Source organism: Ostrinia nubilalis, chromosome 19 (assembly GCF_963855985.1).
Source record: "Ostrinia nubilalis chromosome 19, ilOstNubi1.1, whole genome shotgun sequence".
NCBI lineage: Eukaryota > Metazoa > Arthropoda > Insecta > Lepidoptera > Crambidae > Ostrinia > Ostrinia nubilalis.
The window spans coordinates 4,056,411-4,078,846 of record NC_087106.1 but is presented as its reverse complement, the minus strand read 5'-3'; the positions used below and the strand labels follow the sequence as shown (position 1 = coordinate 4,078,846).

Genomic DNA, 22,436 nt, shown 5'->3' with positions numbered 1-22,436 from the left:
AAATACCTTATCTAGGTGTGAAATTGAACTTCTTCGTTGCTACACTCTTGGCAGAGAGTCGTCACACCTGGTTTGGTGGCTTCAAAATCCGTCGCCATTCCTCCCGCATTGCAACCTTTCTTGTACACTCATGGAGTGCAGTAATTGAATTAAGCAATCCAAGTGTTTACGAGCCACGGCTGCTTCGGGGACTATCCCCACTGGACTCGACGATGCTGCGTTGGACTCCGCACAGCACAGCTTGGAGGCGTACCCAGCATGGGATGCTGAGCGGGAGTCCCTTGTAACTGCAATGAGAGATATGACCTCTCCCTACGGGCCGTGGTGGCCTGCATGGTGGGGAATAAGGAGCTGTGTGGTACGTGGTGCTCTCCTTCTGCGAGATGACTTCGGCGGTGAGGGTGAGGCCTAGGATGACACCCCTGTGATCCGACGCCACCGTCCAGGGTGTTTTCAGAAGGTTTACGCCTTCCACGCTCGTCCTAAGGCCTCGGCCGCCGAGTATGGGGATGGCTGATGGCCGCTTTGGTGTGGCGACGGCACACTAATGTGCTGTTTGCGGAAAGACCCGAAGAATCAAAACTTCTTTGATATTTATCATTAATCTACCAGGAGAACATTGATTCAGTAGATTCCAAATACCTAAGTAGGAACGGTAACTCGGTGTCAACAGTGACGAATTCTACCAATTCAATAACAAAAACAATTCAACAAAACAGGCAGGGTAGGTAGGTACCTAAACTAGTTACTCATGTGGTCAAGTCAGAGATAATAAAATTGTTATGCTCAATGCTCATATGAGCTCGAAATTATAGTTCAAGCTAAGTGTTGTTGTTGTTTCTTACAGAAAAACATACTATCTGTTATTTTACTGTTTGATTGCTTTTAAAGGGGAAAACCAAGTCGACAAGTAAGTAGGTATGCAAAAACATTGATGATATGGACATGGATCAGGAAAAAAAAAACCGGCCAAGTGCGAGTCGGGCTCGCACACCGAGGGTTCCGTCGTACAAACGTAGCGGTTTACAATTTATGACGTATTAAATCAAATTACTTACTTGATTCCGTTGCGAGTAGTGGCGAATTTCAAAATATGCGGTATGATTATTTTTTATTTATTTATTTTTCCTATATTTGCATTATAGGTAGGTACCCAAGTAACATTTTACTCCATTTAAGAGTTCAATAGTCGTTCACATGTACTCCACAAGCTGTGTATGTCAGCTGTATACGAGCTGTATAGCTTGCTATAATGCTTTTATAGAACCAGTTTGGGCACAAATTAGACAGCTTTAAGTTCACTATGGCTGTACATTAGCAGTATAATAGCATTATAATAGCAGTTTAAGTAGTAACATCGTACTTAAGGCTGACTTACGGCACTATATGGGACGCAGTGTGAACCATACAACGTACGTGAGGACAATAAAGAGTAACAAGTGGCTAAATGCACAGCTTTCAAAGTTATAAAGTCCGACAAAAGTACTCCAATGCTACCTAAAGTTCACGTGTGTCTTAAATTATTTCCACATTTTAATATTAGTTTGGTATTTGTACGTGAGTGCCAAGAGGGAAACAACTCGGGCGGATAATCATTTATGCAAATAATAACACGGGTTTTAAATACTTAATAATGTTAATGCCATTGGGAATGCAACTTTATCGTGAAATGTATACATATTTACAGCTAAAATATTTACGCGCCTCTGTAAAAACGCGATATTCATTTTAAAATATTTAAAACTGGCTGAGAGGAAATCTACAATTTTCAGTTTTTGATATTGGATTGGCATTATAATTATATTACGGTAATTAATTATAACATGAAACCAAAACTCAATCGCTCTATCTGCGAATTTTGTGATAAATCTGCATTAATTTTGGAGATTTATTTGGTAAATATTTTAGGTTATGTAGAACAAAATGGTGGAAATGAAATACGGCTATGTGAACTGTTATAACTCCAATTTAATGCGGTGAGCGTATATTAGGTTCACATGTGTTCTGTTAGAATGCTGTTATCTATATGAAGTTCCACATTTGTACCACTACAGCGCTAATGTCTATAAATTTATTCTAATGTGAACTTATGTACAGCTTTAAGATGTACCTAGTTCAGGTCAATTGTGTATCTTTAATTCTTTCAAATACTGAAATTTTAGAGATCCGCAATAAAAAATATTAATGTCCGTTAAATCGCCTAGCCCAGGTACTAATAGTCAAGTATGAATACCTAAAGCATCAGACGGTAGTGTTCCCGGTTTAAATTCGTTTATTATGCTTGACAATTTATTCAAAGCGGAATGAGGAATACGATTTTCAATAGCCCATGTTCTTATTTTTTTTTGCGAAAGGTTAAATAATTGTCCAAATCAAAATGGTATTCACTATCACAAGAACTGCAATCATCACACTCTGATATCTGGTATATTTTGAAGGGAAATTTCAGGTTCAGGCATAATATTTTCCTCTGCATCATGTACAGAACCACCATGAACAACTAAAAACAGGCTTGGGGAAATGTGTAATAGAATATCACATTCACATTCGTGTTCAGCTTAAAGCAAATAAGAGTAGTACTTGTGGACAAATAAACTGCTATTGATGTTAATGGACAACACATATAGTCCTTTTAACAGCCTACAGTGTACATGCGAACCATTGAAACACTTTTGTACAGATAGTAAAAAAAGGTTATTTTAATTATCACAAACAAGTCCTACTACAGCTACTAGCTGTATAACAGTCTAAAACAAGTAAACATAACAGCCTTTGGCTTTATAAATGACCACGTGTGTTCTATTAAAATGCTAGCTCTATAACATCGTACAAGTAGGCCGTTAAACAGCGGTTGCCGTATCTCTACCCTCCTATAATGCTCTTAGTCAGATGGCTGACTAAAGGATAGTTGTTAGAGTATTATAACACCAACAATCGTATAAAAGTATAACTCTACACTAGTCTACACTCCTATAAGTCCCTTAGACAGGTATAGGTGTAATTAATTGCAATAATACAGCTTATACATCACGAGTGAACTGTACTAATGCTTTAAGTACACATTGGAACTAAATGTGAACTCTTAAATGGAGTAAAATGTTACTTGGGTACCTACCTCAGCGTTTTGAATTTTTGCGTTGATTTAGAATTTCTCACAGTTTAGAGGCAATTAGATTTAAGAAGTGTTTGATATGAATTTCAACTTTAATATCTCTACGCGTTCATGTGAAAAAGGGTAGGTAGTAAGTTTATAATTATTAAAAAAATATTTTATGTCATGTAAGCAAAAATAATATTTTAAATTTTATATAACTTCAAATTTATCATTTTCGCAATTTTTCCTTTATCTGTACCTCTAGTAGGAAAAACTTTCGAGTTCGTTTCGTTGCGTATTCAAAGTGTCATCGAAAAATTTTGTATGAAAAATTAAACAGCGCCCCCTATATTATAGCCGCCCTAGGGGGCGCTGTTTAATTTTTCATACAAAATTTTTCGATGACACTTTGAATACGCAACGAAACGAACTCGAAAGTTTTTCCTACTAGAGGTACTGTACTATCTAACGTTGTAGGTTTTGATTCCCTAGCGTGTGACGGAAATTCGTCTAAGGTGTCGGTATAAACTGCTGTATCTTTTGATCGCGTTAACTTAGAAGTTTGATTTTTTTACTTCTTAAAGGGACAATAGATCTAGGTATTTGGTATAAATTTCAATTTGATACCTTTATTCGTTCGTGAGAAATAAGGTAGTAAGTTTCATTTTATTAAAATATTTTTATTATATTATATAACTAAAAAAATGTAATTTTCGCAATTTTTCCTATATTTGCATTATATGACAATGCTTTATGCCAAATTTCAAGATTCTGAGTTTACGGGAAGTATCCTGTAGGTTTTGATTCCTTTGCGAGTGTCGAAAATTTGTTGAAAATATCGACATAATCGGCTGTATCTTTTGATTGGCTTGGCTTAGAAGTTTGATATTTTCACAGCTTAAAGGGACAATAGACCTGAGTACTTCATGTGAATTTCAGCTTGATACGTTCACGCGTTCTTGAGATAAAGGGTCTTGACAGACGGACGGACGGACAACAAAGTGATCCTATAAGGGTTCCGTTTTTTCCTTTTGAGGTACGGAACCCTAAAAACAAAATAAAGTTAACCACTTCTGATAACGTAAACGTAATAAAGTTAGGTAGAACTCGACGTTTTTAATAACACTTGTTGTTGTTATTTATTTTTATATGAGTTGTAATACTGACAACCGTTAAACGAATATTTTTAGGACATCCTTCTGCTACATTTGACTTAATTAAGCTTGAGCGTTCATACAGAGATACATATTCTTATACCCTACAATTTTCTTCACATAGTAGTTACACACCCTCAATAATTGCGACTACATCTTTTCAGGAGTCATAGTTTATGTGAACTCATTAGGTGACAACGTGTTTGTTTACATAATATCTACTCGTACAAGAACATGTTTTAACAATTGAAGTACATAATTGTTACTGATTAGTAAGTGTACTAAAACCTATACTTACCTAGGTTAGCTATTTTAGGGGCTCTCCTTCCACTGTCAGCAAAGCACTGACTTTGGAAACTAAGCACCGCGGATCCAAAGTACCTGAATAAACAAATTCTATTGTTTATTTCGGTACTTTACATGACGATATCTGATAGTAGGTACTTTTATTCACTGGCTGGGTTAGCAACACTTACTAATATTGTGATTCACGTGTGAATCAGCTCATTTGTGAACCGGCAGCTTAGTCAGACTTGATTTATGTGTGTTTTGAAGCAGCTGAAAAACGTTCTCTATGCGCGAGCGCACTTGGGCAAAGCGCGGGTAAATTAGGATTATGACGAGTGCTGACAGTTTATTAATAGTTAAGTAATCTGTAGTGTAAAAGAAGAAAAGAAATGATCTGGAAAAACTTGACTTCAGGCTTTTCAAGGAACTGGCATTTCTTAAAAAGGTCGTGAGAATTCGTGATAGGTACGGGGACTGCCTCTCTAAATATGTGTCTCTGATAGACTTCACTATTAGTTACTTTACTTTTGACTCTACGGTAAGAGTAACAGTAAAGGACTAAAATCTGCTAATGTCTGGTAGTCTCTACTAGACATTCTGCAGATAGTTTGCGTACCTACTGATACAATACTGCGTTCCGTGGCAGCCCCACAACAATCCTGAACATCTAATTGCTGGTTATGACTCTAATCTATCAGATATCTCCTATCCGCGATCTGTGAAACCAAAAGTCTTATGTTCCTTTCTCTATCAGGGATTCACGTTTCAAAATAAAACAGCAATGAATATAAATCCGTATAATAAACAAGTAACAACAAGCCCGCGGCCCGGCTCGGCGCCGGACGCGCGCGGCATCAGCGGCGCACGCTCGGCACCGACGACTTGGCGCGCTGGATCTTCTTCAGGAGGATCTGAAACGGGGAACAAAGATTCATCATCGTCATCAAGTTATTTACAGTCATCTACAGAAGCACGACCAGGAGCATTTACGAAAGACAAATGGAGGACTTGGTCTACAAATCTACAATCATCACACTAGCAGTCTCCGCCGGAGGAGCATGACCCTTTCAATTTACCAAGAGGCAAAATCAGAATTTAACTAGACCTTCACGCTGCCGCTGGCCAGACGGGTTTGGGAGGGCTGTTCGTTTCAAGTCCCTGATGCCCGTTTTCACCATCAATCCCTAAATTTTAAGTGACTATGGTAACACTTAACAGGAATTTTGTTTTCATAGGGGTCACTTAAAAATTAGGGATTGATGGTGAAAACGGGCATTAGTCGCCTTTTTCGGCAGCCTGTTGGGCAAGAATGGGGGTAGTCTAATCTATTCTGCTGAAACCCACATACTTAGCTAACGCGCGAAAGTTAGAAATCCTGCTCGAAGCTCTGTGAAGCTCGCTTCCACCTTCGGCCTGATCGTCACTTACCATCAGGTGAGATACAGGCCAAGAGGTTCCTCGTTGTGGAAAAAAAAAGAAATCTTTCTGGGGTGGGCATGTAGCTGCAAGACCATGTTGTCGCGATCGATCTGCCGCTGGCTTTTTCTCGACACCGCAGCTGAAGGTACTGGCTTCCTCGCCGCCTGCTCCCGTGGGAGGATGGAAGACTTCGTTAAGACAACTCAATGGTCGTCATTTGTTTTAGCTGCAAGTCCTCACCATGTTGTCGCGATCGATCTGCCGCTACTGGTTCTTTCTCGACACCGCTGCTGAAGGTACTGGCTTCCTCGCCGCCTGCTCGAGTGGGGGGATGGAAGACTTAGTCTACATAGTACGATAACTGTCGTCATTTGTTTTGCAAGTACTCACCATGTTGTCGCGATCGATCTGCCGCTGCTGGTTCTTTCTCGACACCGCAACTGAAGGTACTGGCTTACTCACCGCCTGCTCCCGTGGGGGGATAGAAGACTTGATTACGACAAGAATGGAAGACTTCATTAACTGTACCACAACTCAATGGTCAATATTTTGGCTACAAGTCCTCACCATGTTGTCGCGAATCGCGATCGATCTGCCGCTGTTCTTTCTCGACACTGCAGCAGATGGAACTGGCTTTGCCGCTAGCTCCCGTGGGAAGCACTAACTATTACGACAACTCTATGATTATGATCGTCATTTGTTTTAGCTCCAAGTCATGCTCCCTTCGGGGGATGGAAGATTTCGTTAAGACAACTCAATGGTCGTCACTTATTTAGCTGTAAGTCCTCACCATGTTGTCGCGATCGATCTGCCGCTGCTGGTTCTTTCTCGACACCGCCGCTGAAGGTACTGGCTTCCTCGAAGCTTGCTCCCGTGGGGGTATGGAAGACTTCCTGCTGTTCCTCGCGCTGAGGATCTTGGTCAGCAGGATGTGGTTGTGCCTCTCGATCTCGCGCAACCTCTCGTTTGTGAAAGACATGTTGATTCTGCGTGTTGGCGGGACTGATATTGACCTGAAGAAGTGAAGATAGAGAATCGTTTTAGTCTTGTCAAAAAGGTAGATAATTAGCTTGAACAGTTTAACTTTGTCTTTATTGTCGGCATCTAGAGTAAGCCTAGGCGCAGACCACCGACTTTTAGGCGGCCGATAGTTGGGCCCGATTTTTGTATGGAGAATCGGCCAATACCAAATCGGTGTGATGTACGCACTTTCATACATCTCCATACTAATTAACAGCCCGACCCAATTATCGGCCAACTAAAAGTGGGTGGTCGCCTAGGCTAAAAGGAGGCGTCTATAACACTAAACGTAAAAAGACAATTTGTCCTTACAGCTGATCGTGATTCGTGATCTTATTTTACCGGAGAGGTGTTTTAATTAGGGATACTGATGCACCCTGGAAGACTTTACCCTTCATACAATGAACATTGAATGTGTCATTGTTCCTATTCGTTAGAACTTACCCATAATCAGTCGTAGATCGCCCTGTAACCGAGCCTGGAGGCCTATGTGACATAGAAGACTGACTTTTAGACAATTTCATGGAAGACGGAACAGTCTGGCTCTTGCTAATATCACTGGCGGATTTGGGCTGCGTTTTGATCGACTCCTCCTCCTCCTCGCTTTTGTCCTCCTCAAACTCGTCAGAATATCCATCCTCTTCTTCCTCGATAGACTTGCTCTTTTCTTCCTCCGTCTCCGAATCATAGACGCATGTCTCCACGCAGATGTTAGGGGGCCGTTTCATCGCGTCGACAATACAACCCATCTCCGACAATTCCTTGGACAGCTCATTGACTTCGTTATTGTTTTCCTCCTGGTACAGCTGTTTGGTTTTCGGTCGGTTAGAATCGCCGGAGGAGAAATCCGCGTCGATGTAATTGCCCTCTACCTTGCTGTCTCTGTGTGACATTGTGCGGTCAAGCGTGCAAATACTGTGTACCGCTAAAAAAATTAAAATAAACTTTACTGCGATGGTATTTGGGGTGTGCTTATTGCCTGGATAAGTTTATGCAGATAATAAGTACGCGGATTTAACGGATAAAATGTGTGAATAAGTTAGGCAGGTAGGTAAGTAGGTACTACATTACATTTACCCTTGTGGCAATCAATCAACTTTATGAAACGCAGTACAAGTAAGTAAATAGTACCTAATGGTAATCATTGCTAGGCGAGAGATGGGTCAAAAGTATAGTGATATTGATTTAAATTATCATTATAGGTAGTTCATTTTTTTCTATTATTATTTTACGTTTTACTAACTACATAAATAAATAAATACATTTTAACTAATCTATTGCGTTATCTTGGCATTGTGCTTCCTCGCCTTGTCCGGGGGAATGGGTGAGAGAGCTATTGCTGATTTCATCGTTTTAACAGGTTTTTTCGTCTGGCAACACTGGTTTCCCGCCCTTTTTCCTGCAACATAGACTACAAACCGCGCGAATCATCCCCTCCACCAAGTGTGGGCGCCCATCATGGCGGCCGTCCATCGCTCATTGCGTTGCTGAACTTCGCAGGATTAACAAGGTTAAGAGGAAGTCCTGTCAGTTTATTCAGAAAAAATATTCAACATGGACGCCTCATCGTCTGGTGATGCTGAAAGGAGCCGGAAGAGGCGAAGAAGACGGAGGGCACCATCAACAAGTTCCTCTTCTTCAAGTAGCTCGATAGAACGGGCTAATTGGCGGCATTCTGCAAAAAGAGCTAAGTACCACAATTCCGATACTTTATTAGAAAATTTGTGTAACCAAGTTGAAGTATTAACGAATTTTATGCATAATATTGTTCAAAACAACGAAATCCCAAGTCAATCAATTTTGCCGGGTGCTACAGATAGTACACCCACGGCCACCTTAGAAACAGAATTGCAAAATGAGGGTAGTAAAGAGTTTTGTTTAAAATCCTTGCAAACAACATTAAAAGAATCTGGTTTTGGTAAAACTGACCAGGATCGATTTGACATCATTAACTCATTGCAACTATTTGGGTCACCTGATTGGTTGAACATTAATTTCATTGATACACAAAAATCTTATTTATCTAAACCTGGTTTTGTCGAGTTGGAAACGAACGACGATTTGAAACCATACGATAAAAATAAATTTCTACCCTCATGTGAACGCACGTTCGCGGCTTTATCAAATGCCATACTTTTACAAAGAGGAATGTTGCAAAATAATGTTACTCAATTGTTGACTTGGGTGAAGGACTTGCAGTCCGTCTCCTATGATGAATTTAGTGCTAAAATCAAGGAATTATTTTGTGAGGATAAGGATTACAATGAAATTTCTAACAATATTATGCAAATTATTTGCGGAAAACGAGCTTCAATCATTAACAATCGACGAACTGAACTTTTGAAATCGGTTTCAAATAACTTCACGGCTGATAAATTCAAAAAGATCCCACCATCTCCGGAATTTTTATTTCAGCCGGATCAATTTAATTCTTTGCTAGAGAAAGAGGGTGGTCCTACAAAAGTTTTTCAAAAACCCCAACTTGCAAAAACAACTAATGTTTCCTTTAAAGGACAACCTCCAAAATTTGCTCCAAAGAATCAATATTTAACCTCCTTTCGAGGAAATACTAACGGACCATCAGTTCAGAGTTCAAAACAAGACTTGTCATCGCGAGGGAAACGAAAGTACTCTTATGACTCAAATAAAAAATCTAGTGGACGACGTCACGGCGGAGATTCCAAAAGACGTCGTTATGATTGACTCGAGAGTGTTTCAAGCAGGGCGCTTGAAACATTTTCTCGAGAGGTGGGTAGCTCTAAAAACTCCAAAGGTGATTTTGAATATGATTTCAAATTTTCGAATACCATTCGTAAAAAAGCCCCCGCTGATTATTCCAAATCTAAATTATTATCAGACTCCGGATACCCCACAAATGTGTATAGAAGTGCAAAAAATGATCGATTCAAACATAATCGAACCAGCTCAGGTGAGTCCCAGTTTTGTTTCACCGTTGTTCCTAATAGAGAAGACGGATCAATCATATCGACCAATTTTCAATTTAAAATGCCTAAACCAATATATTTCGGTAAAGAAATTTTATCTTGTGTCGCACTTCGAGATACCCAAATTCCTTCAACCAGGCGATTGGTTGACAAAAATCGACATGTCACAAGCTTACTTTCACGTGAATGTAGCTCAAAGTCATCGACGCTTCCTAAGATTGATTTTCAGGCAAAAACTATACCAGATGACATGTCTTCCATTCGGTATAGCATGCGCACCAAGATGTTTCGCAATGATAACAAATTTTTTAGCCCAAAAGCTAAGAGAAGTGGGAATGAGGGTAGTAGTATATTTGGACGATTTTTTGATTGTGAACCAGAGCCGAAGTCTGCTTCAGCAGCAGACCTCGGCTGCAGTACACTTACTTCAAGTACTAGGTTGGATCCTAAATTTCGAAAAATCTATATTGTGCCCCACGCAGGACCTAGAGTTCTTAGGGATTCGATGGGACACAGCCTCAAATCGAAAATACCTTCCTCAGCAGAAGGTACTAAAACTTCGTGTGGAGTTTCAGCGACTCTTAACGAGGAAAACATGCTCATTGAGGGAAGCCCAATCGATACTAGGAAGGTTGAACTTCGCAAATTATGTAGTCCCTCAAGGTCGTTTACACTGCCGCTTGTTTCAGAGTCACCTACGAATCCTACGCCAGGGACATCCAAAGCAACGACACAGCCTACCCAAGGAAGTAATAGAGGAGCTGCAATGGTGGCGTCGATCGGTGAGCGAACACTCATTAATTCACTTACCTCAGGTCACACATCACCTTGTAACCGATGCATCAGATCAGGGCTGGGGTGCCCTACTGAACGACACTCACCTGTCGGGTCAGTGGGCTCCTCATCAACAGCGCTGGCACAGCAACATCAAGGAATTGGTTGCCATCCAGAAGGCAATAGCAGCCTGTGCACACGACCTTCACGGTGCCTGTCTTTTGATCCAATCGGACAATACGACGGCGATGGCCTACTTACGCAACCAGGGTGGGACGAGATCTCCAATGCTAATGGCACAGACTCGAGAGGTATGTCAACTCATCCAGGACTTACAGATGGTAGTCATATGTCAACACCTACCGGGATGCTTCAACGGCATCGCGGACTGCATGTCTCGAGGAAAACCAATCCCGGAATGGCATCTCCTGCCAGAGGTAACTTCGGAACTATTTCGGACATTTGGTGTTCCACAGATAGACCTTTTCGCATCTGTTCGAGCGCACGTAGTTCAGCGCTACGTGTCGATGGACCCGTGGGACAAGAGAGCGGAGTTTCACAATGCCTTCAGCCGGCAGTGGAATTACAATCTAGGGTGGGTGTTTCCACCCCCGTCTCTCATACCACGAGTATTAATTCATCTGAACAGTTGCAGCGGCCTATACATAGTGATAGCACCAAAATGGCCGAAATCGTTTTGGAGACCAGACCTCCAGAACAGAGCCCTCAGCGGGCCAGTTCAAATTCAGAACCTGAGCGAGACGTTAGTGGACATGACCACAGGTTACTCTCTTCCAAGGGTAGAGGACCTTATTCTGGAAGCATGGTTGATTGGAGCTGGGACTCTCTCCTCCAGAGTTGGACTGTAGAAGAAAAGGCTCTGCTGCTTAATGGTTGGCGTAAGTCTACGACATTATCATATAAACCGGCGTGGAACCGCTGGGTGAAATGGTGCGCGGAGAATAATGTCACAGTTTCAACTCCCTTGGCTAAAGACCTGGCAAAGTTTCTAGCACATCTTCATTTGACAGAGAAATTGGCGCCTGCTACAATTCATTTGCACAAGTCGGTAATATCGACTATATGCGAACCTCATGTAGGTAAAAAATTAAGCGAGGACATCTTCGTAAGACAGGTACTAAAATCTATTACACTTACACGACCAAGAGTTAAAAAAGTGCCAATTTGGGATCCGCAGCTTGTAGTCCAGTGGCTTAAAGACAATAATCCAGAAGTTGTCTCTTTATTCGAGGCAAACCGACGCTGTGCAACGATTTTATTGCTTGTGTCAGGTAGACGTATTAATGATTTGACACTTTTAAACGTGTCTTCTGATCATTTGGAGCATGACGGCTCCAATATTATACTATGGCCAACTTTTGGCTCGAAGACTGACACCACCCGGCATCAGCAATCGGGGTGGAAGCTGATCCCCCACGAAAATCAAATGTTGGACCCAGTGTATTGGATACATAAGGTCATCGAATTATCAGCTACGAGAAGAGGCTCACTTCAGCAACTTTTTATTACAACCCAAGGTAAGGCGAAGCCTGCTTCCAGGACAGTAATTGCTAATTGGGTAAGAACTATTTTTAAGGCCGCAGGTATTGATGCTAGCCCAGGAAGCAGTAGATCAGCTGTTGCATCGCTCAATTGGCTTTGCAATGTTCCAATTGACAAAATTCTTAAAAAAGGTAATTGGAATCAGGCTTCGACCTTTCTTAAACATTATTGTAGGGAAATTAGAAATACTAGGAGTAATCAATTTATCAACATGTCAAATTTATTTTTACCTTTAGATGATTAGATAATGCTAATAACTAATAACCATAATATTATAAATATTTGCTTTTTTTATGAAGAGTTGAAATAAAGTTTAGTTTTCTTTATTTAATGTGTTATAATTTTGTACCTTAAACTAAATTAATTTACATATATGTGGACCGTTATGGTCAAGGCGCTAATCATCTATCCCTCACCAGGTGTTAACAGACATTTCTCACCCATTCCCCCGGACAAGGCGAGGAAGCACAATGTAGAGGTTTTACCTTCCAATAAAACCGCCATTGTGCTCCGAGCCTTGTCCGGGCATTTTATTGCCCCTGGTGAGAGCAATGAGCGATGGACGGCCGCCATGATGGGCGCCCACACTTGGTGGAGGGGATGATTCGCGCGGTTTGTAGTCTATGTTGCAGGAAAAAGGGCGGGAAACCAGTGTTGCCAGACGAAAAAACCTGTTAAAACGATGAAATCAGCAATAGCTCTCTCACCCATTCCCCCGGACAAGGCTCGGAGCACAATGGCGGTTTTATTGGAAGGTAAAACCTCTACATTTTGTTACCTCTACGTCAACAGGGTATATTTTAGGGCTCAATTCACCAGCCGAGCGTAATAAAACGTTTTATTATTAATATTGATGACTGAAAATGAATATAAATTGATTAAACGTTATAAAACACCAGTAGAAATGTTTCAAAATATTTCCACAACAATGACTTGGTTTGTCAAACTTGAAATTTACTTTTAATTTCTAGCAAACCTCCTGCAGGCTTCGATATTGTACACGGCCAGTTGCAATCCAGTATCAAGTTTCAATTAAGCACAAAATAATCAACTAAAACGGTGTAAAAGTTATTGTAAAATCGTAGTAAACATTTATTACAAAATCAATAAATCTACATGGAGATACGCAAACAAATAACGCGCCTTTTGGTTGCTAAGTTTGCGTTCCGTTTCCATAAAGTGTTATCCATTTTACGCAGCACAAAAACAAATGCCGCATCTTCTTTGAAGTAGCGCTTCTCCAAATAATTAAATTAAGCGTAAATTATTATTTTTCACCTCCAATGTATTGATTATGGTCTAATGATTTAAATTAATTTAACTTAAAACTAAGGGATCTCTGACCGGATGACCTTCTGCCTGACACTGACAGAACGCGGTCGATTGTTGTTTTGACATTTACCAGTCATTCATTCATTCGAGTTCATTTCTGATTTCATTCACAAAAAGAAAAACCTCGGGGAATTTCGTGTTTCGATAATGATTTTTGTTATAAAGTTACTCGTATTAATTAGCTAGACAACAAATTAACAGTTTAAAATGGTTACTATAATAAAGAACCAGTTGCTGAAACATTTATCAAGGTATGTTTAATACGCCCATGACTTAACATATCGATGTCTTTTCGTTTAATTTTATCTAATTGAATTAATTGGATTTAGTGCTGATAGTACTATATCTTTTCTTATTTACGAGAACTTAGTTTTACTATCTTGAATATCCCTAAACTTTGACGCAGTGCATATTATTTTCTTTGTGCTGGGTTCATACAATGTAATGTGGTCAATGGCATGCAAATAATTTGATAAACATTTGATATGGCCTGAATTACTTATACTCTCTCCTATATTAGGTACTGATTGCCTACGACGTTATCAGAAAGGGCGCTTTAAAGCCGAGACTGTACAACAAAAATGAAGATTTATTCAATGATTTATTAAATGTTTTTATGTAGCTCAAAGTGCTAATTAAGAGCTTAATTCCAACCACCGAATTTGTGTTAATAGCCTTAAAATATCCTTGCGAATAATCCAATTTTATACCATTAAATCCTGAATTTACAGGTTTACAAAAAACCTAAATCCGGAACAAATATCTCTGTCCGCTCTACGCGGTTCCGGAGAGCTCCACGACTTGACTCTTGATGAGGACCTGCTGACGGACCTGCTCGAGCTGCCAGGATGGGTGCGACTCACCTCGGCCCGGTGCAACCGGGCTACGTTCAGGATACAGTGGACCAAACTGAAGACTGTTCCTATAGTGCTGGTAAGTTTTGTTTATTTTCTGAATGTTATTTCACTTTATTAACCCATCAAATCCTAAGCGGTGACTTAAGACTTCGTACCAATTGATTCTCTTTTGTGTCTCGATTTGCAGAGCAAAATAATGCAAGTTTGTCTATTTATCTGTTAACTTGCACTTGCTGAACCAGTTTAAAAGAAATTTAGTAGACTGATAGGATGATACATAAGGAAAAACAGAATAGTTTTTATCCTTATTTTAAAACAGAGACTAACACATATGGATGTAATGTCTGAAATAAACGTTTTATTATTATTTATATTTTCTTCTTAAAGATTCTCGGAACTGGTTGTTCCGGTATTGAAAGAGAACCTCACGGGTTGTTAACCAAGTGATGGTCCTCTTGTAGGAATCGCCGTACAATTCGGCACGTATTGAGAATTGCAGCTTTTTGCATATTGTAAAAGGTATTAGTCGGTAGGTCTAACGTATTTAAACTATTTTTCAGTTGTTGAGGTATGACCCCTGTGCTAGAGAGCACAAGCGGTACAATTATTACTTTAGTTTGGTTCCATAGTCTTATTATTTCTTGCTTTAAATCTGTATATTTAGTCATTTTTTCTGTAATTGTTTTGTTTATATTGTGGCTATTGGGTATGGCAATGTCTATGATGTAGGTTGTTTTGTTCTTTTTGTCAGTTAATATGATATCCGGTTTATTGAAATGTATAGTTTTATCTGTAAGAATTGCTCTATCGAAATAAATTTTGTGATTGGAGTTCTCTAGCACTGGGTTTGGGTTATATTGATAGTAAGGTACTGATTTTTCTAATAATTTGTGTTTAACTGCTAACTTTTGGTGTATAACATGAGCTACTTGGTTGTGTCTGTATGTGTAGTCGTTTTGCGCTAAATTAGAACATGCCCCCGTGATGTGCTGTATTGTTTCAGGTGCTTTGTGGCATTTTCTACATAGGTCATTTCTCGCTGTAACGTCTTTCAATATGTGTTTTCTGTAGTTTTTGGTGTTGATGACTTGATCTTGTATAGCTATGGCAAAACCTTCTGTTTCTGGAAATAGGTAACCCAACTGTAGCCATTTGTTTGATGCTTCTGTATCTATATTTCCCTGCTCGATTTCTTTCAGATGTCTTCCATGCAACTCTTTCTGTCTCCACTTGTCAATTTTGTAACCTTCTCTTACTTCGCGCGTTACTGTCGGCCTGTGTTTGTTTTGTAAGTTTAATGGGGTGTAGTGTTTATCGGCTTCTACAATGGATAAATGTAAGTTACTCTCTTCTGCCTTTTGATAGAAATGTTTACGTAAGTTCGTTATTTGTGATTCATGCAGCGTATGCAAATCAATGAGACCTCTTCCTCCTATTTGTCTTCTTAAAGATATTCTCTCAATCGCAGATTTAGGGTGTGAATACCGGTGTTTTGTCAATAATGTCCTAGTTTTCATTTCCAATTTATTAATATCAGTCTTCGACCATTTAATTATTCCGAATGAGTATGTCAGTACTGGGATTGCAAATGTGTTCAGAGCTTTAAATAGGTTTTTGGATAATAAAGGTTTTTTGCATATTAAATTAACCCGCTTAATGTATTCTGCTTTTAAATTAGTTTTAATTGTTTTGTGATCTATGTTTCTTGACTGTTGTATACCTAAGTATTTATATAATTCTCCTTCCTCCATCGTGGCTATATTACAATCATCGACAGTATTACTACTACAAGTCCGCTTGCCTTTTTTTACGTGTATAATTTTGCATTTATCTAATCCAAAGTTCATATTTATGTCACAACTGAATTTACTAGTTATTTTTATAAGCTCCTGCAGATTTTTTTCATTATTTGAATACAACTTAATGTCATCCATATACATAAGATGTGTGATGTTTGAGGTTTTAGAAGTTTTGTAGCCGTTTAGTTGTGAGAGAAGATTTGACAAAGGGTTGAGGGCGAGACAAAACCACAAAGGGCTCAGAGAGTCTCCCTGAAAAATGCCATTATTTATCTGAATTTCAGGTGTTGTGATGTTATTAGTTTTAGTTGTTAAATTTAAAGTAGTTTTCCAGTTAGTCATGGCATTCTTCAGAAAATCTATAATGATAGGGTCAATTTTGTATAGGTTTAATACTCTGAGCAACCAAGTGTGGGGAACGCTATCAAATGCTTTTCTGTAATCAATATAGGCCATACTAAGATTTCTGCTACATACGGTGGAATGCTTAAGTATAGTTGAATCTATTATGAGTTGCTCCTTACACCCTTTGTGGTTTCGTCTACATCCTTTTTGTTCTTCCGTTATAATATTGTTGGACTCAATGTGGTGTAAAATTTTATTTGTTATACAAGAAGTGATTAATTTGTAGATTGTAGGGAGACAAGTTATCGGTCTGTATTGGGAGGGATCAGTTGTATTAGTGCTTTTTGGCAACATGTAAGTGACGCCTTTTGTTAGGAACGGTGGAAGTGGGGTATTTCCTTTAATCAGATCGGTAATTAATTTAGCTAGTATATCGTCGGCTGATTGCAAGAAGTCATTAACTACAAAAAGTCATTAAGTGTCCACACTAGCATGGCGATATTGGCCGCGACTTATACTATATTATGCAAAGATCAGTAAATTGATATCTGCCGTACTTTGGAAGATTTATTTTTGTAAAACTTGATAAATCCAGTTTCGTCAATTTTTATAGCATTAAAGTAATTATTGTCCATTAATGATTTTGTGTCGTAACATAGTCGATACACACTCTGTTTTGACTAACTGCCAGAACTTAATAAAGATTTATAATGACTTTTTGCGTAAAAAACTTTGGAACCAAATTAGTGATAAAATTATTATATTGGCCAGTAGAATTAAACACAAAAATGAATTAAATCGGAGATAATTCCTACTAAAGATTTTAGTGCTTTAATGGCTTCATTAGTTGCCCATAAAGACTCTCCTAGGTTTTCGACTTCGACGTTGTTGTGCTTAAGTGGTGGGGGCCCCCGAAAGGGGCGTTTTTCGGTTTTCCGGTTATACCGCGTAAAGGACTTACCCTATCGAAAAGTGGTCTTCTTGACGGTCGAAGGGCATTTAATCCTGCATTAAATAAGACCAAATTCATATGTTTTGAACAAACCGTTCTCGTGCAAATGTTCGGCAAAGTAGAAAATATGTTTATAATTAATGACCCTCTCCACTCTCCACGTCCAATGGCTCGTTACCCGCAGGCTTCCAAGTCTTGAAAAGGAGCGCCTTAACCAGTGTAACCCTATCAAGGCTTACGAACTGGATGCGCCTATCCTTGTTCATCCCAGCCGTTCCTTAACTGCGGTTGCTGCACCTCTTCCTGGCACTCACCTGAACGACTCTGTGTTACCTACTGTGGCTACCCCTCTTCCTTGTATCCTCCTGGACGACTACGTTGCCTAGCCGTATGCCTGGTCTAAGGTTCGATGCCAAAAATCAACAACAACAAGCATCATTAAAGCAATAAAATCTTTTGTAGGAATTATTTCCGATTTAAAATCTAATTCTACTGGCCTAATAAGCAAGATTAGGATATGAATATTTGTGTATAGGTATTAGGTATGGTTTCAAATAACTATCGTGATATCGTCCTTTCAATCTAATCTTGCCAACAGAGACAGTGCAGTGTGGATGACATAGAAAAGACAACACATGAGATGTTTTCTTCATGAACATTTTCTACACGGTAGTGTCTGAGGGAGGATTATTTTGTGCTCGTGTATACCCTATTTTTATCTAGCAATTAGCATCGGTTAGGTAAGAATTCGTAGCTACAGATTTACAAAATTATTTATCATCTGTAGTTGCGAAAATTTTCATGAAGAAACATCTCGTGTGTTGTCTTTTCTATGTCATCCACACTGCACTGTTTCTGAATTTTTTGTTTAGAATGTGACCCAGAAGATGACAGGTCATAATACATAATATTATTTCGTTATTATGATTGTTTAATATATTATTATAAACGTAATTTAACTTGATTTAACATGTATCACGGTAATCCGATAAAGTAAAAAGTAATTACTTCTTGGTTTGTTATAGTTGGCCGTCAGTCAAAAGACATTAACTTCATATTTTGATTTTTTTTAAATACTGTGTACGTTATTTTGAAATGCCAGTAACTAAAAATTTTTACTAAGACTTATTTTTATGTATCGGCATTTTTATTGCGGCGCTACCTATTATATATTTTTTTAAATGGCTTTTTTCTCTCCAAACTTCATTAAGCTATTTCTCGAAATCATGTTTCTGCTAGTTAATGACTTCTTGCAATCAGCCGACGATATTATGTAATGCAGTGAAATGTTTAAACCAAAAATTATGGACTCGGTCCACTCCGGCGGCTTTCCAGTTCTTCATTTTTCTTGTAACTTCGTAAATATCTTCTTCGGTTATCTCTTTAAAGCTCATTGTATCGATATTGTCTCTACGGTTTTGCTCTTCTTCTATCCATTTAGCTTCTTCATTATGTTCCATTTGAGTCTCCCATATGTTAGCCCAGTATTCCCTAAGTTCATTCTCAGAAGGTGTTCCATTAATGTTGTCTCCTGTACTGCTACCGTCCCTTAAAGTTCTGTAAAATGCCTTCTCATTTGTGTTAAAAAGTTTGTTTTCCGTTTTCCTGTTCTGAGATTTTTTATACCTAGCTAGTCTATGTGCTTTTAGAGTGAGTTTTTGTTTTAGGGTATCCAGAAATTCTTCGGGTCTTGCGTTATCTTTTTCATGTCTCGTATGTATTTTCACAGTTTTGAAAATGGTTTCCACATTTTTCACTACTTTTCTCGATCTGTTTCCATTAATATATTGCGTGAGTCTACCTATGTCAACTCTTAGTTTTGTAATATCTCTTTCTAATCTGATTTCCCATCTTGGCTTGAATGTATTGTCTTTCCTATGTGGCTGTGCTTGTGTCGGGTTTTCAGCTATCCTGTATCCTAGTTCTTTACTTATTACCACGGCACTGCAATAAACAATAGTATGTACGCGTGTTAAGTTTGAGTCATCTTTACAGAACTTTTCTAAAATGTGTTTGTTGAATATGTACTTTAAATAGTGTAATTTTTTACTGTGAGCTAAACGCGGTAGTTTTGGGCGGGTTTCAGGGTCGATATCTTCGTATTGGGCCAGAGTGAGCTCGAATTTTTCTGTTAGATCTGCTGCAATCTTATCATCATAAGCGTTTCGTGTTGGTTCAGTCGTCATATCGTCAGCTTGAGTATGTAATGTAGTACAGGTGTCTTCATGTAGTGTATTGTGTAAGAGCTCAGTGGGAGTATTATTTGGAGATTGTTGTGTAGTGAACGAGGGATTAGGGATCGACAATTGTGTAGTTGATGTGTGCTCGTCACGATTTTCTAAAGATGTTTCTGAGAGTGGGATACTATGGACACATATTTGAGTAGACTGTGAGTCAACGGGTGTAAAAGTGTGTATGAGTTCTCCAGGCAGTTCATCTGCTAATATTTCTTTTACTTCTCTTTTTATGTCATTTATTACCTCATCGGACAGTAATTTATTCCTGATGATTGCCCTACGTTGATCAGCTATACGTTGTTCGGATACATTTATATCAGGGTATTGGTTCTTAAATTTGTCGAATAGCCTTTTACAATAAACAGTTCGGTCGGTCTCTAATTTAGTTATGTAGTAGTAGGTGCGCATGATAAATATGTTAACTTCATCGTTCCATCTCATGCGCACTCTTGGTTTTCCGGCTTTGGTGGTCGCAGGTTGTGATGCAAAAGTAGATGCTACCTGCGAAACAGCCTCAGTCGGATTAGCTGTATTACTAGAAGTGGGTGAATCCGGGCTATTTTCGTTTGTTTCGGCTGTAGTAAACTTGTCGGTCGGGACCCGCCTGCTCAATCCCCTACCGCCGATGGATCGCATACTGTGGCATCCAGCATCGGCTCCAGATGCGCCCCGGCGATGTGAATCCGGGCAATTTTCGTCTATTTCGGCTGTAGTAAACTTGTCGGTAGAGACCCGCCTGCTCAATCCCCTACCGCCGATGGACCGCATACTGTGGCATCCAGCATCGGCTCCAGATGCGCCCCGGCGATCGCCCCCGGGCAGCGACTCTATACTTGACAATCTTCTTGACCTTAGCTCCATTTTTAATGGGTCACCTTTACCTCGTTGGCCGCGTAAGTTTTGAAAGTACGCGTGTCCGCCCCCCACGTGGCCAGATGTTCGGCTCGGACGAAAGGTAGGATTTTGGGAGGCTTATTATTATTATTATTATTATTATTAGTCTTTTAATTTTCCAATGTAGTGAGGTGTTTAATATGTTAGGATGTACCATTACATACAATGACTAGTATCAATTGTCTCCCTTGCCTGTAAAACAAAAATTAAGCAAGCAAACCAAGTTAAATTATATACAGATTTGACATTAAGAGCAGTATGAATATTTATATTACACGAATGTAATGAAAACTGAATATTCACAAATTTTCTCATCTAAAACAGTTCTGTCAGTTGAACATTCCGATTAGCATATTTATGAATTGCTAATTTTGTCTTCGTCCAACGCTTTTGGGCTTATGTTAGTAGACTATTGATTTGTTCAATATTCAGCATTGAGACTGGCCTGCATGCTCGTTGAACTGAAATAATCTTATCACGGTATAAATAACTTCAAACAAATAAGGTACATAATTGTTTTTCATTGTTAGTGTTCACAGTTTGTTTTGTATGATTTTTTCTTTCAAGCAAAGATAAGGTTCATCTATTTTGTTTCACACATCTAGTTTTTTTATAAAAAAAGGCCACAACAGCTTTCAAAATCTAAATTGGAGTAATTTGATAGTAAAAAGGTCGTAACAAGATGTTTGACGAAACCGCCGGAATTGGTCACACTTAACTCCCGACGAGTGATTGACGCACGACATTCGTCCACAACTATAATAATATGTACTGTACCAATAGTTAGGCTAATCGTCTATAGTTTTCCCAGAACTGGCCATAAAAACTGACAAGTCTTTATCTTCTATTTATTGTGTTTATTATCCTCAATAAGACAGTTGCTATAGGTATACTGAGAGTGATAATGAGTACAATAAATGCATTAGTACTACTTCGTTCGTTCGTTCGTTTTCAGCCAAATGACGTCCACTGCTGGACAAAGGCCTCCCCCAAGGTTTTCCAGTACTGCTTATGTAACTAAATATTGTTAATCTTTAGTATGTTTTTTAAAGTATAACATTAAAAATACTGTACTTAAACAGTCTAATTAATCCATTATTTCTTATGATTGGGTTAACATTCGTCTAAATATTTCTACAGCTCTTTTTCTGGTAGGTATTGACTGGTATTGACAAGTATTGGTGATACCCATTATTTGCCCTAAACATACAATCTAATAATATCAATGTAAACATCTGTTTTCAAGGTTTCAGCCTTAGTTCATTCTTACAGCAATCTGACGTCCAGTTTTAACTGAAAATCGTGCTTTATCACGAAAAGTACACAAATTACCGACTATTTGCACATAGAGCAAGTCATAGGAACTTGGACAATACCCCAAGAATGTTACAATGTTATCATGGCTAAGTTGTGTGCCACCTAAAAACCTAGCGGCTGTTTGGAACGCAAGTCTTGTCCTAGTCACGGTCGAATGCTCTTTGCCACAGTATAGGAAAGAGTACTCAGTAATATAGCGACATTACATGAGAAGTGCCTCATTCATCCAACCAAAACATGTATTATGGTAGACCATGAAGTGTTACACGTGAATATACTTTGATATGAATCTTAATTTAGGTGCAAGCGAGTCGCGAACGCATTTAAATTCAACGTCTTATCTGCTAGACTTGTGTCAAGATGGTTAAGAGTTGTGTTTCAATAATTGCCTTTTGTACGTGTTACGTATTTAATTCGATTTCAAAGTCAACATAAGCTTAAATTCT

General features: G+C 39.0%; 2 protein-coding genes across 2 annotated transcripts in view; one reads left to right on the top strand and one right to left on the bottom strand.

The window, feature by feature from the left end:
* Window positions 1-5,375: 5,375 nt before the first annotated feature.
* LOC135081072 (cilia- and flagella-associated protein 97-like) lies at window positions 5,376-13,200 on the bottom strand. The gene is made up of 4 exons (XM_063975793.1): window positions 13,036-13,200; window positions 7,420-7,900; window positions 6,746-6,968; window positions 5,376-5,447 (listed from the first exon to the last, which is right to left on the bottom strand). The coding sequence occupies exons 2-4, from the start codon at window positions 7,866-7,868 to the stop codon at window positions 5,391-5,393; spliced, it is 729 nt and encodes a 242-aa protein (XP_063831863.1). The 5' UTR covers window positions 7,869-7,900; window positions 13,036-13,200; the 3' UTR covers window positions 5,376-5,390.
* A 464-nt stretch (window positions 13,201-13,664) lies between these two features.
* LOC135081385 (bridge-like lipid transfer protein family member 3B) overlaps window positions 13,665-22,436 on the top strand; it is a 57,109-nt gene continuing 48,337 nt past the window's right edge. Inside the window, exons 1-2 of the mRNA XM_063976105.1 lie at window positions 13,665-13,840; window positions 14,321-14,522. Of these exons, the coding sequence (XP_063832175.1) occupies window positions 13,797-13,840; window positions 14,321-14,522 (246 nt within the window). The 5' untranslated portion in view covers window positions 13,665-13,796. The remainder of the gene's footprint in view (window positions 13,841-14,320; window positions 14,523-22,436) is intronic.